General features: G+C 39.5%; 1 protein-coding gene across 4 annotated transcripts in view; it reads right to left on the bottom strand.

Moving 5' to 3' along the window:
* Specc1 (sperm antigen with calponin homology and coiled-coil domains 1) overlaps window positions 1-18,898 on the bottom strand; it is a 150,223-nt gene that overhangs the window by 77,819 nt on the left and 53,506 nt on the right. For 2 of the 4 annotated variants that reach the window (XM_023719361.1, XM_023719362.1), the window contains exons 3-5: window positions 11,724-11,931; window positions 8,000-8,073; window positions 7,441-7,619 (exon numbers count right to left, since the gene is read on the bottom strand). In XM_023719361.1, the coding sequence (XP_023575129.1) occupies window positions 7,441-7,619; window positions 8,000-8,073; window positions 11,724-11,931 (461 nt within the window). Of the gene's footprint in view, window positions 1-1,014; window positions 2,341-5,027; window positions 5,090-7,440; window positions 7,620-7,999; window positions 8,074-11,723; window positions 11,932-18,898 lie in introns of those variants that run through there. The other 2 variants (XM_023719363.1, XM_023719364.1) reach the window with 2 other exon arrangements.

Here is an 18,898-nt window from a genome sequence, read left to right as displayed (position 1 = left end):
GACCTGCAGTTCAATCCTCAACACCAAAACCAACTAGTTAAATAAGTAAAAAGAATAAAAATACAACTATCTGAGGTAGTATGAATATGGAATGCTACCATATCGTTAACAGTAAAGGAAGAAATATTAAGATAACATATGAATATGCTCAGGTATACTGTAGGATAATACACAGCTGTGAAAATGACTTAAATTTGTACATATTGACCTGGAAGCATATCCACAACACATCAAATGGAACATGAAGTACAGAGTATCATATATAATACATTCCCCTTGCTATAAAAGCTATAACAATGAGCTCTCTATATATTTTGTGATCCAGATACCTAAATACAATTTCATAATTTAAATCCAAAATTTTATTAATCTCTATAAGAACCAAACAATTCCAGATCTCAAATTCTATATACTATTGTTTTCTGACATACTAGGAGTGATGGCAAACCTTTTAGAGATGAGTACCCAAATTGCAATCCAAAACCCATTTGTTTATCACAAAGTATCAAAACTACAATTAAACCTGAATACTGAGGTTTTAGTTTAGAAACAACAACTCTAGATTTACATCTTCTTAAAAGAAAAACATGTATGCTACAGGTTCACCACCAATGCCCTATAGGTTTTTGCTTTCTGCTAAATTAGTATATTTATTCCATACTCCCATTCTAATAATCAAATCATTAAACAATTACATTTATATTCCACATCAACCTCTTCACTACAATTTCTGTTTAAAGTTCAGCATGTTTTGATTTCAAATTCCTAGTTATCTGATGTGACTTTAAAGCTTTCAAAATAGGAGCTGGAGATGTAGCCCAGTGGTAGAGTGCTTGCCAAGGAATGCCCAAGGCATTGGGTTTAATCTCTAGCACCATCCTCCAAAAAAAGTTCTAAAACTATCAAGGAAAAGCGAACCACAGAAGAATGTAAGTCCTACAGAAACATGGCCAGTGTTTAAAAATCAAACAACACACTCTTCTAAATAATAACATTTATTTAGACTTCATAAGTGCTTACATATAAAAATATTCAACAATACCCCGAGTAAAGACAAATGAAAATATGAAGGTTAACACAGCTGTGCATTTTAAGTTGAGGTTGCAGTTTTTCTCATTTTCTAGATTAGGAAACACCCAGCAAATGCATTTTAAGCCATTTTAAGAATTTTCAACCCAAAGTAAAGATCTCCCAGAATCTGACAATAATTCCAAGGAGTATGTAAGTATCTTTATAAAAGCATCAATGTCTCTTTCTCATGTCACACTAAATTTTTGGTGAGCCTGAGTGCTCCAATCGATGTCTTCCTGAGTTTAAATAGCATTCTTAATCCTGTTTCCTTTTTATGATACAGCTAACAGCCCTGTGCCATATATACTGCAAAATATTCCTCACATGAGAAGTATAGGAGGTTTTTCACTGGTAGGGTTTGCTGAACTGGACACAGATCTTCACAAAGGTATGTACTACTCAAAAGTTAGAGTCAGTCTTTGAATTCTGGGTCACTCTGAGTTGTGTCCTTCTGCATTAAAAGTCTTTAAGTTTCCAAGGTAAGTTTTATTCATGAGGCTTTTGTTGTAAGTTGTCCTTCATTAGATTTCAATTAGGTTTCATGTAGCATTGTCACTGTGTATACTCATCTGCAAACTACCTTTTTTCCCCCCTCAAACACCTATTTATGTTTAGCCCAACAAAGATTCTGGAAATCAAACCAAAGCTAGTGACAGTTTCATTTCAAATGAGGTAATAAAGCAAGACTACAGCTGAATTGAGACTTTATATAAAGGAGAACTTTCTAAATTCTTGAAGATAAGGCATCATGCAGATGGCTTCTTATTTTGCCTTAAATAGTGTCAATTCCAAGATTACAAGGTCCTATATTAAAAAAGCAGCATGAAAATAAATACTAAAAAGCAGAACCTATTCATGGACTGGATTCACCACTAATTGGAGTTTGCTAAGCTATTATTCTCTAAGAATATATGTAATATTTTTCACAAGAATCGTATTTTATCTTTCCAGAACTTCATATCATTCTCCAAAAACAGATTGCTGAATCTTCTTGAGAGGAAAAAAAAAAAAAAAGAGGGAAGGTTCATCTTTGATCATGCATGAGTTGATTCTGAAAATGTATAAAAAGTAAAGAGACTCTTGATTGCAATGTACCACTGTTTGGAACAGTGAATGGTATAAGAGACAACTGGGCTTTTTTATATAAAGTGGTAATTTCTCCTCTACAATTCCCCTTTCATATAGAAATGGCTGTAGTTTCCAATCATGGCAAGGGCTGGGCTGTGTTTCTTCCACCAAAAGCTCTGCTAGCTGACAGAGACCACGGAGCTGTGAAGATAGAAATGGGAGGGAGGGCTGGTAAAGGAGTTATGTAAGGCAACAAGATTCTTGATTACAATACAAGAATTAACAACTTGTACTGTCCCCCAAGAAAAAGCTACTATCCAGAATAGGGATAACAGTCTCCATTTTCCATTTCTATCACAAATTTCTGGAAGTCAAAGATAGAAAATGTCAAAGACTCCAAAATGCCATTACTCGGTCCTTCTACCAGAACTTCTCCAACAAATAATTGTACTGGTAAAGGACAGATGTCCAGGGTGAATGTAGGTTCCCTATTATTTATACAGAGATTTGAGTTTCCCTCTAATATCCAGGTCAAACTCTCTACTCCCCCAAAACCCTAAGAATAAAACTCCAATAATGGAGCTGGGGATATACTATAGTGGTATAAGGCATACTTAGTATGTGCAAAGCCCTGTATTCAATCCCCAGTACTGCAAAAAAATAAAAATAAGACACAGCTCTTTAGAATTACAGGCTAAGGCCAGAGATAAAGCTTAGTGGTACAAATGGTAGAGCACATGCCCAGGATGCATAAGGTCCGGGGTTCCTTCCCCAGTATTGGGGGGGGAAGAGAATTATAAATTATATATTTAATGTCCTAACTGTACATTTAAACTAAAAAAAAATAGTATGTGAACGAACTGATTATGCTTGCTTAAGAAGATTTCCACATTAAAGCCCAAATGAAATGCCAAAGGCCCTGACAGTTAAATACTAAGTGAGGTCTGTTCTGAAATTGCTTAGGAATCCCTATGGGAACTCGCTCTTCCATCAGGTCAGGGATTTGGCATCACAGGGAGTTGGGAAAGACATCTTAGCAATCCCAGAATATATAAATCTGCAACTTACACACTTCCTCTTTTGCAGCAGTTATGAAACACTTGCTGAGCAGCTGTGGAACATTAGCATTTTAAGAACAACACAGAAGGCACACAGGCACACATAAGGGATGTTAGCGTATGACATGGCTGTGCATGCGTGAGTTAAAAGCCAGCTCCTACAGAATCTGTGTGACAGGGGATCATGCTGCTTCACTTTAGTGGCAACAACACAAAACTGGTATGTAGTACAGGCTGAACATGTATGTGCAAATCTGAAATACTCTATCTTGGATATATGTCTTCCATGGATGTTTGTTGATATTACAGGATAGGCACAGCAAGTCACCCTAAGATCAGTGGCATTTAATGCTTCAGAACTAGGAAAATAATGTACACATTGTTCCCTGTCATTGTTTGCAAAGTCTGTGTCATGCACTGCTCATCAATCTCTTTCAAAATGAAGGTTCTATATGGTCCACAGAGTCATCAACCTGAGTTGTGTGTTTTATCTCCTAGGCCCCAGGGTTCAACTTCTCAGAAGACAGATCTAATAGCTCTTTCTTTTCTCTTTTTTCTTTCCTTTCACTCATTTATTCATTCTTTTTTTTCGTGGTACTGGGGGCCTTGAAGATGCTAGACAAATGCTACCACTGAGCTACATTCTAAGCCCCAGAAATAGTGTTTCAATTTCAATGAATGACTTTCATTTCAACATCTTCCTCTTATTCAAATTGGAGAAAATCCAAGGTTGAGAAAGTATTCATTATAGTTTTGTCCATTAATTTATACATCCAGAGCCATTAAAAAACAGAAAGACACTCCCCCCCGCCCCCCGCACACACACATCAGTTGTTCAAACTTCTGGGAAAGATAAGGCAGCAAGCCACAGTTAAAATTCAGAGATATTATTATGTACGCCCTTGAAGCTCAAAAGATTACCCCAATTAATGGCAGGGTTAGGTTTCTGACTCTCCCACTAGAGAATGGAGAGGTGACCAACTAGTCTCACAACAGTATGCCTTAAAAGGACTGTTATGGTTTGTTTCTAGTTGTCCCCCCAAAGCCTTATGTAAATTATGGGGCAGACCTGGTTGGAGGAGCACTGAGTGGCTAAGGGGTGGGGCCAGCTGACCAGGGCGGGGCCCGAGGGGCGGGGCCAGAGAAGTGTGAACTGTTAAAATGGCTAGCCTGTGCTTTCTCAGAGAGATGGAGAGGGTCATCCTGGAGACGGCAGCACCCCAGCCTCTCTCCTCCAGTGTCTTGAAACCTCCAGTAACTGTGAGCTAAATAAACCTTTTCTTCCCTAAGCTTGAGTGCCAAGTATTTGTCCCAGCAACAAGAGAAGAGTAACTAATACAAGGCCCTTGAAACACCACTTACTCACAGCTCTTCACTTAACAGAGGATGGAGCCAGGCCTGAGCAGGGACACTGCAGATGGCAGCAAGAATGAATGAATCTATACCTTTATTTCACCACATATAGTAACATCAAATTTTCTTAAATTAAAATAAAAATATCAGCCACGTATGGTGGTGTATACCTGCAGCCCCAGCTACTTGGGATTTTGAGGAAGGAGAGTCAGCTGCGTTTATGGCCAGTTTGGGCAATAACACAGTGAGATTCTATTGTAAATAAATAAAATTTTAAAATTCTTGAAAAGAGAAATGGGCTGGAGACCATTAAATGGTCATTAAGTTCTTAGTAACAAATGAGAATGTATACTCCTACCCAAGCTCTTCATTTGCCCATCTGTCAGCCTAACAATTCTCTCAATACCCATCTACACAAAATGACACTATGAACCAGTTATCCCTCTGGCAACATCAATGCTTTTCAGATGCTCTTACCTTCTCTCAGTTGTTCTTGGAAGACCTCATCAGAGAAGGTGCTGTAAGTTCTTTGGCTGTGGCTGAACCAAGAATGACTTTTGAGTTCTTATGAGATGATGGTCAAGGGTCAAATCAAGTGTCAGTCAAGAACCCATTCAGCCAAGATGGAAATACTAGGCTGCTGCAGGAACTTTGAGGGTGGGAGTTGGTTTCCACTCTTGCTCATGTGGTAGGTTCAGGAGGCAGCTAGGCCATCAGCGAGTAATTTTCAAATAGCGCTTTAGTGGGGGTAACTTGCCAGAGAAGTGCAAAAGCAGATAAGAAACCATCACCCGTAATTATCTGATGTCCTGCCAAATTTGACAACAGATATTCTGATGTCTAATGGTTTTCAGAAATACACCATGTTATGATTTGTATCAATTCTAAAATTTTGAAAGATTTTGTGACAAGGAATTAATTGCCTAGATTTGGGAGGTCGGTTTAAAAATTCCCTAGAAGATCAAAAGAGAAATATTCTGTGCTGTTGCTTTTTAAGTGATCCTAAATTTGAAAGTGTAGAATATAGTACATGGAGTATTAATCTATCAGGATCCATGTTGAGACTTCCTATTATATCAGAGCTCAAGATTGCATCTTAGAATCTAAGTCACAAATGCAACATTTCATACAATAACCTATTTAGGGCTGCCACAAAAACTTGTCTTTACTACTTATCTTTAAAATACCTATATAAGACGTAATACAAGCTATGACTTACTCTTTTTCCAATGATGCACAATGTAGAAGCAAGACAAGTGGACAAAAGCAAACACAAAAGCAAACTAGAATGATCTCATAATCTCACTATGAAGATAGCCTGTTTTTCAATTCTGCCTTTGTTTAGAATTTATACCCTTTGGTGGCCAGAGGTTAGAAGTGTGACTATAAATTAATGACCTTGACTTTTTAAGAATGAACTGTGGAACTGGCTACATTAATCTTTATCTAGAGTCCATTTTATATAAAAGTCATAAACAAAAGACCACGGCACTAACTGAGGCAGGTTTGATAGGAAAATCAAAACAGAACTTTGAGGGTTTGGGAGATAACTCAGTGGTGTAAGTGCCTGGACAAGAACATGGACCCAGGTTCAAGCCCTGGTACTGCATGTCATGCTAGTCCCATGCTGAGCTTGATACCTAAACTGGCCACCGAAACTGGGCGTGGTGGCGCACACCTGTAATCTCAGCACTGGGGAGGCTGAAACAGGAAGATTTCTATGAGTTTGAGCTGTGTAGTGAGACCCTATACCAAATACATAATTTTTTTTTTTAAAAAAAAAAACAATTTTGAGAAGGAATCTTTCCAATATCATGAAATCATAATCATAGAACATCAGGTCCCAAAGCTCAGTACCAAACCAATGAACAACCCTTCTGATCCCAGAGACACATAAAGATTAGGGTGAGCTGTACAGACTAATTTGCAGGACTGACTAAATCTGATTTTGAAAGATTACATTTCATATTTGAAAGTCATCAAAAATTCAAAGTTGTCTAACATCTAAAAATTTTAAAGTTAAAGATATTGATTCCTGTCTAGGGAAAGTTAATACTGCAACTAGTGAAAGTTTAAAATACTGCTTATTCTGTAGTTTTCTCTGCAAAATTATTCTACTTAAATTTTAAATAATAATTAACTTTGGGCTTGCCTTAGCAATACCTTCCTCTTAAACGTGGCTAGTAGTAGAGCCTCTGGGCTCATACACTGCAAACTCCACCCTAACAACAGAAGGGAAAGACAGGCATCAGCTGGATGTCTGTTTTCTACATGCATCCTAGACTGTGTCAAGGTCTTTTTTGAAATAGCCCATGGAGGTTGTCAGCATGAAAGCACGTCCTCAGGCCAGCAGGGATGAGCCCTTTACTTGGTGGCAATTTCCCTTGAGTCCAGTTTTTTCCATTACAGGCAAACTAAGCAAGTTAGCCTTTCAGCATGTATTTCCCTTTTCTAGTAAGTACTATGATTTAATGAGTATTCTATATACTACTTCTGTTCTTTAAAGCTAAGAGGGTATTTCTGGCTAGAACCTTTTCTATATATGAAAGTAAAGCCACATTTTCAGCACCTTATGCCACAGAATGGGTATGACTGAGCCCTGAGTGGAATGTTCTGAGTTGTGTAGTGGTGATCATGGTATTAGCTTAATTATAGAACCAGGATATAGCTTAGTGACACAGTGCCTCTGGTAAGCACAAGGCCCTGAGTTTGATTCCTAGTACCGAAGGAAAAAAAAAAAAAAAAAGTAGGAAAAAAAGTAACAGAACCTGGGACAGAAAGACATAAAAGCATCCCAGCCCTCCACAACACAGCCCCATGCACATGACTAAGTGAGAAGCCAATCACTGTCCAAGTGCCTGTTAGACTCACAGTTCTGTCCATGACCCACCTGTTATGACCTTGCATGTCCCCCAGCTCTTTCTGTAGCCTGGCATTCTTCTCCTCTTCCTCCAACAGCCTCCTCTTCACAGTGCGTAGCTCCTGCTGGGCCTCACATTTGATGTCATTGGCCACCACCACTGCAGTCTGCAGGTCTGCCTGGAACCGCCTCCATTCCTCAGTCTCCTCCTGAAAACACCAGAGGCCATAGCTATGTCAGATACCTGCTGAGTCCTCATCTATACAAGAGTTGTGGAATTCCCTTAACAATCCCTGAGAAAGAATGGCCAGTGATGAGACCCTACTTTAAATGGTATCTTGCTACTAGGAAGAGGCACAAGTGGACATCCCATCATGTGAGAGTTCTCCATCCTAAAACTGACCAACAACTGTTAAACTTTTATTTCCTGACAACAAGAATATACGTCTGGGGTCACACGAAGGGAATACTCCATGAGAAAGCAGGTTGGAGAGAGCAATTAGTGTTAATCCTATTTTTCCAGAGCTAAGACAGGAATATGTACAGTGAAATGATAGAGGAGCACTACCCACAGCTATACCCCACACACCTTTATCTGCTTTGTCAGGGTCTTCAGTTGCTGTTCCAGGTCTGATTTCTGCTCTTCTAGCTTGATCACACTGCCTAGAAGTAAACGATTCAGACAGGAGTTATAAAGTAGGAGAAGGTAAGCTAAGTAGCAAAAGGGCAGCGTCAGAGGCAACAAAAGGCACACAAATCCATCCCTTCTACTATACATTCAGTTTTAGCACCCTGCAAGCAGGAAGCTAGAAGCAAGTGGATCTTCTAAGACGGGAATGGGATGACATGGGAAATAAGTGTGGCTATTTATGATATATTCTCAGAAAGCAAGATGTACTATCACATAGCACTATAAGAGAAGACTTTAGCAGCCACTCGTACCCAACAGCTCTACATCAGGACGTGGAGCCTGAGTTAGTGTTTGGGGCCAAATGCCACAAAGTAAGAAAGCTGTCCTTTATTTCTTTGTATGACGCCATTTTTTTTTGGGGGGGGGAGAGGTGGGGAGTGATTTGTCTAGGGCTGGATTTGAGTATCTTCTGATTCTGCTAACAAATATATCTTACTAATACCTTACTGTTCCTAGCAGATGTTTAAAAGCTCAAAAAACTTGTCTGTGTTATTTTCAGTTTCTTATATATTATGATATAAGCACTGAAGAGTGGCCCTAGAATTTGCTCTGGACATTAATTATACATTAAGGTTTGCTCGGTATATCTGGGCTGACATTTAAGAGTAACACAACCATATTCTCAATAGAAATATATCACAAAAACAAAAGTTTATTATTTTCAAAGCTGGTGCTATGTTTGGAATTATACACTGACAAAGGTGTCTAGGTTTTTAATTATATCCACAAGATGACTCAAACCTGGGCGACAATGAGTACTGATGCTCTATGGTTGTGCACATCACACTTAATGACGACTGGAGCAGGCACTGGCAATGACCTAACCAAATAACCCAAGTACAGAACGCACAGTCAAATCTTATTATTCATGGTACTTCTATAACTTTTTATAACAAGGGAATTGCTCCTATAGGAATACAAGGTTAGGTTCCTGTGAGCTTCTAAGGATCAGAACATTTTTTATTAACTGAAATGCCATTTGCTTTTTTTTTTTTTGGTGGAGCCAGGGATTGAACTCAGGCCCTTGCGCTTGCCAGGCAAGTGCTTATTCAATTGAGGTATCTCCCCAGCCCCACCATTTGCTTTATACAGAGCCATTTGCCAATGTCTTTATAAAACAAGCTTATATCATCAATATCATCAATATAAGAAACCTCCTCTTCCCTATTCTTTGTAACACTGAACAGGTATTTTAAAAACTATTGCCAGCAGTAGTGGCACACTTCTGTAATCACAGAACTCAGGAGGCTGAGGCAGGGAGCTAGGTGAAAGTTTGAGGCCAACCTGGGGTACACTGTGAGTTCAAGACCAACCTGAACTGTCCGGTGAGACCTTGTCTCAAAATAAACAACAAAAGCTCAAAACTTCTACATCCTCCTAATCTTCAGAATCTTTTCTGCCCTCATTTATAACTTTTCCTATGCCTTAATGTTATGCAATGAAGTTTAACATTTTCCTGACACCAGGGAAAATGAAATTTCTTTGGTTTTAGCATCTCAAAAATGCTACTACAATTTATTAGCCTTATTTCATGAATGCACAAATTTATTCTTTTTGTCATCTTTTCTACAACTTTATCATTCAATACAGGCATTGCTTTAGCACTTTCCAGAGCAGCCTCATGCTCAGAATGGAGAATTTCTTCTTTTCTCTGGATGTACTGTGCTGTTGACTCATTAAAATTAAGCTCATGCCCAACAGCATAGGACTGAACTAAGCTTATATAACACACATGTTTCTATGTTAAAGTACATTACAGCTGTCTTGTACTTCGGGATAGTAGATAGCACTTTAGTATTTTGCTCGGTGCCATTTCAAACAGCACAATCATCAAAAGCAAGCAGAAAGGTACTGAAACATGCCAGTAAGTGGACCATGAAAAAGACATTTGTATACAGTATCAAAACTCAGGCAAGAAAGCAGAGGTCTCACAGTTTGATCCCAGTTGGGAACATAAGTGCTGGATGACTCTTAACTTTTCACCTTTCCATATGTCCAAAAATAACCACAAAGTGCTATGGTACTGGCTGTGAGATACAAATAAAGTTCACTAAGTGAATATATGAATATAGAATCCGTGAATATTTAGTATTGACTGTGAATATTTAGTATGTTAGGGAACTTCTCAGGTAACTAAGCTATTTTTTTAGTAATGGCTAGTATTGTTAAAGCTTTGTGTATTCTTTTGTTACAGAAGCAAGATATATTAGATGTGGTCATATGATAAGGCTTATTTGAACAAAAGAAGCAATGTTTATTCCCTATTCAAAACAAATAGTAAGTTCATAAGTAAGTCATGTTGATGTCTCTTCAGTAACAAAGTGGCCAACATTTGTAAGTTACCTGATATCCCACCATGAATGGGACATGTGCTAACAATGTTTTCTCCCTTTAGATCAAGGGGACACATTGTTTGTTCTGCTTTAAACACCACACCCAAAAGACAACACACTGCCCAAACTCCATGACTAGGGTGAACAATTTGTTCTAAGTAACCTGTTCATATCCTATGACTATTCTTAGGGAAAGACCTATTAAACTCTCATATAGCTACGCTGAACTCAAAGTGGATCTGCTGTTCAGACTGGCAGCCATGTGCCTGTCACAGGAGGATATGGCCAAAATCTATCTGCTCTCTTTCAATAACGCCCTCACGCTGCTGACTCATGACCATCAACCAACCAACCAACCAACCAACCAACCAACCAACCAACCAACCAACTTTCTTTCCTTCCTGTCTGTCTGTCTGTCTGTCTACTTGTTGCAGACAGGGTTTCACTCTGCAGCCCCAACTGGCCTTGAACTTGAAGCAATCTTCCTACCTCAACCTCCAGAGAGTTGAGATTACAGCATGAGCTACTAGGCTCAGCATCAACGTTCTTTTCTCTTTTAGAACAGAATATACTTATTGGGGGAAAGAAAGCTCCTATCCGAGAAAAGGACAGAAGGGGTATGGGGGTCAAAGAGGTTGTCCTCATCAACGTTCTTTTCTATTATCCAGTTTTCCATAGTAATTTAAAAGAGCAACAATTCTTTCTTCTGAGAAAGGGACTCATGTAGTTCAGGCTGTCCTTGAACTCACTATGTATTCCAGGTTAGCCTCAAACTCATAGTAATCTTCTTGCCTCAGCCTCCTACGGGCTGGAATATAGGCATGGATCACCATACACTGTTAACAATTATTTTTTATTTATTTATTTTGAGACAGGGTCTTGCTATGCAGTTCAGGCTGCCTTGTGCTTACTTTTGTAGCCACCAGGCTGGTCTCAAACTTGCAGAGATTCTGCTATCTCAACCTCCTGAGGGCTGAGATTACAGGCACATACCACCATGCCTGGCTTGGGGGCTGCAGGGCATGCAGGATCAAAGATCAAACTCGGGACCTTGCACCTGCCATGGAGGTGCTTATGCCTCTGAGCTATCTCCCCAGCCCCATGTAACAATTGTTTCTTAAGGGCCATTATTCCTTGGAGACTATAGCACGATCAAAAGAAAAGCTCTTCCTAAACCCCAGCCAACACCCATCCTTGGAACAACTTTTTGGCAGTCACTCTCTGCCAGCTGTCTCCTTAGCACCTACCCACACCTGTCACACATCTCATGCAGCTGTGCCTTCACTTACTCTCTAGCTCACTAATGAGCTGGTTGTTGTGTAACTTGACAGCGCGGTGCTGTTCCACCTGATCTTCCAATTCAAATATGGTTTCTTTCATGTCTTTTATCTCTGCATCACTCTCTGATGCCTTCTCTTGCAGTTTTAGGCTAGTTCTGCTCAGTTGTTCTGCTTGATGATCACAGATCTCCTTCAGGTAAGAATAATCTTTTTCCATCTAGAAGAAAAGGAATGTTTCACAATTACTTTAACAATGAAAAAGTTGCCTATATGTCAGCAGCCAGGCTTGGTGTAAAGGTAAAGGATGCTCTAGGCATGTGACAGTCCTCACATTCTCAGCCCAAGAAACAGCCAAGCTTCAGGGTGTTAAAAGAAGCACAACATACTTGCCTAAACGGCTGGCTTCTGTGCCCCTCCTATAAACAGAAAGAATGCTGCATGTATTTAAATGCCCTTCTTAAAAAATAAAATAAAAGGGGCCAGGGAGTGGCTCAGTGGAATAAGCGCTTCCCTGGCAAGTGCAAGGGCCTGAGTTCAATCCCCGGTTCCAAATAAATAAATAAATAAATAAATACATACATACATACATACATACATACCCTTCTTTCTTTCCCATCCTGGATAGAAAAGCACTTCCCCATTAAGGGGGTGGGGGTGCACTAATTCACATCCGCTGTGCAGCAGCGCCCTCTGCTTGTCAGATGTGAACAACATTCCTGAAAACTGACTCGTCAGTAAACTGCTGCATGTTAGCCTTAACTGCTCGAGGTTATATCAGTTTTTTAGACGAATGAAACACAAGTGTGATGGAAAGCAAAGAACACAGAAATGTGCATGCACCAGAAACACAGAAGCTGCAAGCATTGGAGTTTCACCTGGTCAATTTTCAATTTTTACAAATTTTAATAATTAACAGAAAAGCACTCAATGAGACAACCATGCACACAGACTTAAAATAATTAAACTTGCCACATCTGCTAAATATCTACACTTTAATAAGATTTTTTAATGCCTCAACTTATCTCAGACAGTAATGAGCATCATCCTAAAAGTGATGCATGATCATTCCCTGAACGGTTTTTCCATTTTTACTACACATGTATATGCATATAATACATGGTAATATTCTGGATATTTTAGAACCTATGCACAAATGATACATTATTGTTTTTCAGCATACTATATTATACTGCAGTATAAGGTTAATGTTTTTGTCCCTCACTATACAATGTTAGGGTTTTTATTGTTTTTGGTTTTTTGCGATACCAGGGATTGAACTCGGGACCCTGCCCTTACCAGGCAGGCATTTATTCTATCTCCCCAGTCCCTTTTTGTTTCTTTAAAAGACACTATGTAGTATCAGCTGAACTTAAACAAGCCTAGGTTGGCCTTGACTTTTGATGATCTTCCTGCCTCAGCCTCCTGAGGGCTGGGATTATAGGCGTGTGCCACCAAACCTGGCTCTTACTGTACTTGTATAACTTGTTTTTAACTGTTTTTGAGATCTGTCCATATTGATATGTGTTACATTAAGTCATTGTTTTCACTACTGTATGTTAGTATTTCACTGTCTAAATATACTATGTTATTAGTGTCAGTGCTGCAGTCAGCATCACTGCTCCTTTTTTCTAGTCTTTTAATTTTTTTAAAATTTTATTTATTTATGTGTGTGTGTGTGTGTGTGTGTGTGTGTGGCCAGCTCAGCTCACCAGGGGGCGGGGCTGGCTGGCATGTGGTGCTGGGGGATTGAACCGAGGTCCCTGCGCTTTGCTAAGCTTGTTCTAAGTATAAGTAGGTGCTTTAGACCACTGAGCCATCTCACCAGCCCCATCTAGTCTTTTAATTAAGGTTACTAAATAGTTGTATATTTATCAAATAATTTAAGCCTATTGGCTAAGAGATTTTTTTCTGAGCTTTTTTTTTTTCACTGTCTTTTACTTCATATGCAATCAAAATTTTTCCCAACTGCATTTCATATGCAAAGCTGTGAACTCCATGGGGACAACCTTGACTATTTTATTCACCACTGGATCCTTGAGACTACACAGTGGACACAGAGAAGGCACTTGATAAGTATTTGACGAATCAATGCGCAAACACTAGAAGACAGTATTGCAGTAGTTTTCACTTGGGAAGCTAGGGTGGAAAGAGGGAGAAAGAAACCAAAAAGGGAGCCAACATAAGAACCACAACAGCCAAGGTACATGGCCTGCACTAGGACAGCATTGCTCTGTGAAACCTGTGCTTTAATTACAAAAATATGTGGCCCAGGGTTGTAACAAAACATATCACTGCAGGTGGTGGTCAATAAAGACTGAAAACTGCTGCAGACCTGAGTCAGACAGCCATAGTTTAAGTCCAAGTCCACTGTTAAGAGTCTACGACTGCCTATTTGTGTCACTGGCATGTCTGCTGGTCATTAATATAAGCTCATGAATTTAGCTTCTCTAGTTCAAGAATTATACTACTAACACCCAGCAACATGATTTCCACATTTTATCACAGAGAAAAATCATTTTCATGAATTCCAAGTATCTCTCATCTTTGAAAATCAACTTCTTCCAAAAGAGAAGGTGAGATTGTGTTACAAATAGACTCAAAGAAATTTCCCAGGAACACTAGGACTTCCTGGAGAAAGGACAGAGAAAGCCATTCCTGATGCACTAACAATTGCCAAAGGCAGATGGCAGCCAAGACAGCTCTACAGTCTTCAGGGTAGTGAGCCTGAGAGCCTGCTCTGATCAGATGGGGCTATAATCTTACTTAGCCAGTATCACTACCTCCACCTCAGCATGTCAGACCCATGAACCTGTGGAAAAGATACGGTGATGGAGAAAGAGGTATGGATACAGGAAGTAGATTGACATGTGCTCTGGGGATCTACCCTGTGGGACAGACAAGGAAATAGGTTCCTGCAGGAGAAGCAACAAGATAGGTTGTCATACAAAGACCTGGGTTAATGGCTTGGAGGTCAACATCTGGGATACCTTTTAGTTCTTCCCTGTAGGGAAGCAATGCCTGGCTCTATCCTCCCAATGGATGAGCCATGAGATGTGGCGACCTGGGGAAAGAAGCTCTCCTTGGTAAAGTCCTGGAGAGGGACTACAAGCTGGTAGAGTCAGTGACTACTAGTTCCCATCAGCTGGGAGGAGGGTTTGCTTCAATCCTGGGGAGTTTCTGTATGCACCCCACAAATGAAGGTATGAAAGAACACTGGTACCACACACATCTAGATTCTCTTTTAAGTGTCTCAGTACTGGACATAGTGTTTTAACTAGGAGATAATTTGACTACAGTGAATAAAGATCTCTATAAGGTCCACCTGTACATCTTTCTTAGTTTCATATGAAGGTACAAAAGAAATCAAGTTAGAGGTCAACTAAGTGCAAGGTCTCATCGTACACAAACTAACCTGGGATCCCTGGACTCTGGAAGGCTGAGGCGGAAGAACCACAAGTTTAAGCCTGGAAAACTTAGCAACTTAATGGGAGCTTCTTTCAAAATACAAAATAAAAGCCAGGCATGGTGGCACACACCTATAATTCTAACACTTGGGAAACAAAGGCAGGAAGATCACTGTGTTTCAGGCTGGCCTGGGCCACAGAGTGAGTTCAAAGCCAGCCTGAACTGCATAACATGACCCTATCTCAAAATACAAGGGGGCAGACTCTGACAAAACAAAACAAAAAAAGGGGGATATAAATAAAGACCATTTTGTAGTGAAAAAAATATATGTATATACAAAATAGTTATGATAGATATACAGCTACTTTCTCTTAGTTCGAGGAGAAATGTTTGTACTAATATTGTTTAGACAAGCTATCATGTCTGCATCTTGTCCTCTTAATAACTACTACGAAGACAATATAAAATGTATTAATTATTGTAACTGTCCTACTAACCTGTTTTGAAACTTTTATTGCTATTTTTTTCTCATTAAAATTAATATTTTTTTTAAAAAACCAACTTAAAACATAAAAAAAAGAGGGGAGGGAGTGAAGATGTAGCTCAGTACAAAGGCCCTCAGTTCAATCATCAGTACTGAAATAAAAATGACAGATATGGGCAGACATAGTTAGCTCATTATAATAAATTCTTCTGGGGGGCCGAGGAGATGGCTCAGTGGAATAAGCGCTTCCCTGGCAAGTGCAAGGGCCTGAGTTCAATCCCCAGTTTTACCTAAATAAATAAATAAATAAATAAATTCTTTGGAATAAATTCCAGAACTATCACAATCATATAAATACTTGTACTAGAAACCAGCTGAGGCAGAGCAGTGATGCTGCCAACAGACTTGTGAAGTAAACCCTCCATCAACACTGCTGCTTCTTTTTTTTTTTTTGTTAAATATATTTGGTACAGGGTCTACAGGGTCTACAGGATCTTACTGCACAGGTCAGACTGGTAGTGATTCTGTTTTCAACCTCCCAAGTGCTGGGATTACAGGCACACGCACCACCACGCCCAGTCTCAATCGATGCCTCAGTGCGCCCCAGGGGCGGGGCTAACATGGCATGCCAGGGATAGAACCCTGGCCACTGTGTTTTGCTGGTGCTTTAGTCCACTGATCTATCTGACTGGCCCTTCATCGCTGCTTCTTGTGTAATGATTTCAGTTGTTTTTATTTTTGCAGGGCTGGGAACTGAACTCAGGGTTTCACACATGCTAAGCAAGCACTCTACTACTGACCTGCATTCTTAGCCCATGTATGCCATTTTACTTAGCTTTTGCCTGAATCTGGTATTATATTGTCCATTCATAGTTATCTTGAAGATTAAAATAAGAAAATCATCTCCCAGGGCAGAGAACGGTGAAAGACATTAAGACTCTCCTGCCCCCTTCAATCGTACTTTCTCCTCCAACACAGCTGAGATTCTTTGAAAACCTCAGGAAAGTCAAATGAGTTTGGGGGAGTCTCCTGGCTAGACATATTTATTGCTCCTAAAGGAACCAGAGTGGCAAAAGGAAGCTGTAGGCACAAGAACTGAAGTTTTTCATGGCTTGGGAGTACCTCTGGCCTAGAGGGATCTCCAGGATTTCACGAGGCAGATGAAAGCAGCTTTGGTGAGCAGATCTGAACATCCTGCCTGGTTCCAACAGCCAATAAGCTGCTTCAGGTCCTATGCTCCCTCAGGAAACAGCACAACCACAAATGCAACCACACAATCAGAGGATTTTTGAATGGACTAAAATGTTTCTTCCCCAAAACATCAAATCAGCTACCAAATCTACAGAGCCTAACTCCTGTTTAATATCTAAATGTTTCTCTAACCCTTATCCTCCTTCCTATTCCCTCTTTCATTCTTTCTCACGTAATGGTGACAAAAGTAATCTTTCTCAATTATAAATGCAAATCTGTAATTCATTTGTGTAAAATTCCTCAGAGCAAAAGCACAAACAGTAACAACAAACTGAACTTCATAAAATTAAAATTGAGGGGCTGAGGAAATAGCTCAGCGGCATAAGCACCCACCTGGCAAGCACAGGACGCTGAGTTTGATCCCCAGTACAATTTAATTAATTAATTAAATTAGAAAATAATTGTGCCCAAAGGACATCGTAAGACAGTGAAAGAAAAGAGCAAAGAGCTAGGTGCAGTGATACATGCCTATAATCCCAGCACTTAGGAGACTGAGGTGGGAAGATTGCTGAGAGTTCATGGCCAGTGTGGGCTACATAGTGTGTTCAATGTCAGCCTGAACTATATAGTGAGATCCTGTCTCCAAAGGAGAAGGGGGTAATCTACAAATCATGTCTCAGGTAAGGGATTTGTGCCAGAATATATAAGGAGTTCTTATAATTCAACACAAGTAATTAAAAATGGACAAAGGATTTAAAAAGATATTTCTCTGAAGATACACAAATGGCAGGTAAGCACAAGAAAAATGAACATCACTGTTAATGGAAGATGCTAATGGCATCATTTGAAAGTGCCAATCAAGCCACAAAGAGATGCCACTTCATATCCATTAGGACAGCTAAAACAAAAAAGGCAGCAACTGTGATGAGGATGTATAGAAACAGGAATCCTCACACATTGCTGGTGGGAATGTAAAACAGTATGACCACCTTGAAAAACAGCTTAGGTGTTCTCAAAAAGTTAAACATAGAACTACCACATCACCAGGAATTCCATTCCTGAGCATACACTCAAGAGAAATGAAAACACATTCACACAAAAGACTATACACAGACATTCATAGCAACATCATTCAAATAGCTCCAAAGTGGACACAACCAAATGTTCATCAACTGACTAAAACTGATATATGCATATAATGGAATACTGGCCACTAAAAAGAACAAAGTGTTGACACATGCTACAACATGGAGGAACCGTGAAAGAACCTTGCTAAGAGAAAGATGTCAAATACAAAAGTATATCATTCCATGAAACATCCAAAGTGGCAAATTATAGAGCCACAAAACAGATTATGGAGTTTGGAACTAGAAAGAAAGTAACATTGGGGTTGACTACTAAAAGGTATAAGGTTTCTTTCAGGGGTGGAGGGATAATAAAAATGATGTAAAACTGACTATGGTAATGGTTGTACAACCATGTGAATATACTAAAAACCACCGTTCTGTACACACACTGAATTGTATCTCATTAATGTTATTTATTTATTTATTTATTTTTGAGACAGAGTCTTGCTATCTAGCTCAAGCTGGCCTTGAACAAGCAGTGATCCTTTTGCCTCAACTTCCCTTGTGGTGGGATTACAGGTGTGTGTCACTATGTCTGGCAATGTTAATTTTAAAAAGTCCTGGTTCCCGCTGAGGAGGTTCCCACTGACTCAAGGAAATTCAAATGGTTCGGCTGGCATATGCTCCTGTCCATTTCTAGGGATCACTTGTATACTTGGGCAATGACAAACTGCATACAGGATTTCCACCCAGGACATGTTCTGGCCTTAGGACTTAATTGTATTCTTCCTGTGTGTGACATTGCCATCTGTACCCCCTTGTACTGATTAACTAAATCTGAGTCCCTTTAAGATTCAGGTTAACAATTCTTAATGATTTAAGTTTCCCCTGTAAATTTCTTCACGTGTTATACTGAATAAAGTTCTCTTGGTTAACTAGGGCACTCACCTGGAGATCACAGTGTATCAGTCTTTAGACCTACTTTGAGTATTTTCCTGTCTTTTCTTTGCTTTCAAGTAAGCAGGAAGCAGTATATA

Source organism: Octodon degus, unplaced genomic scaffold (genome assembly GCF_000260255.1).
Source record: "Octodon degus isolate 3935 unplaced genomic scaffold, OctDeg1.0 scaffold00067, whole genome shotgun sequence".
Lineage (NCBI taxonomy): Eukaryota > Metazoa > Chordata > Mammalia > Rodentia > Octodontidae > Octodon > Octodon degus.
This window is presented reverse-complemented; position numbering and strand designations above follow the sequence as displayed.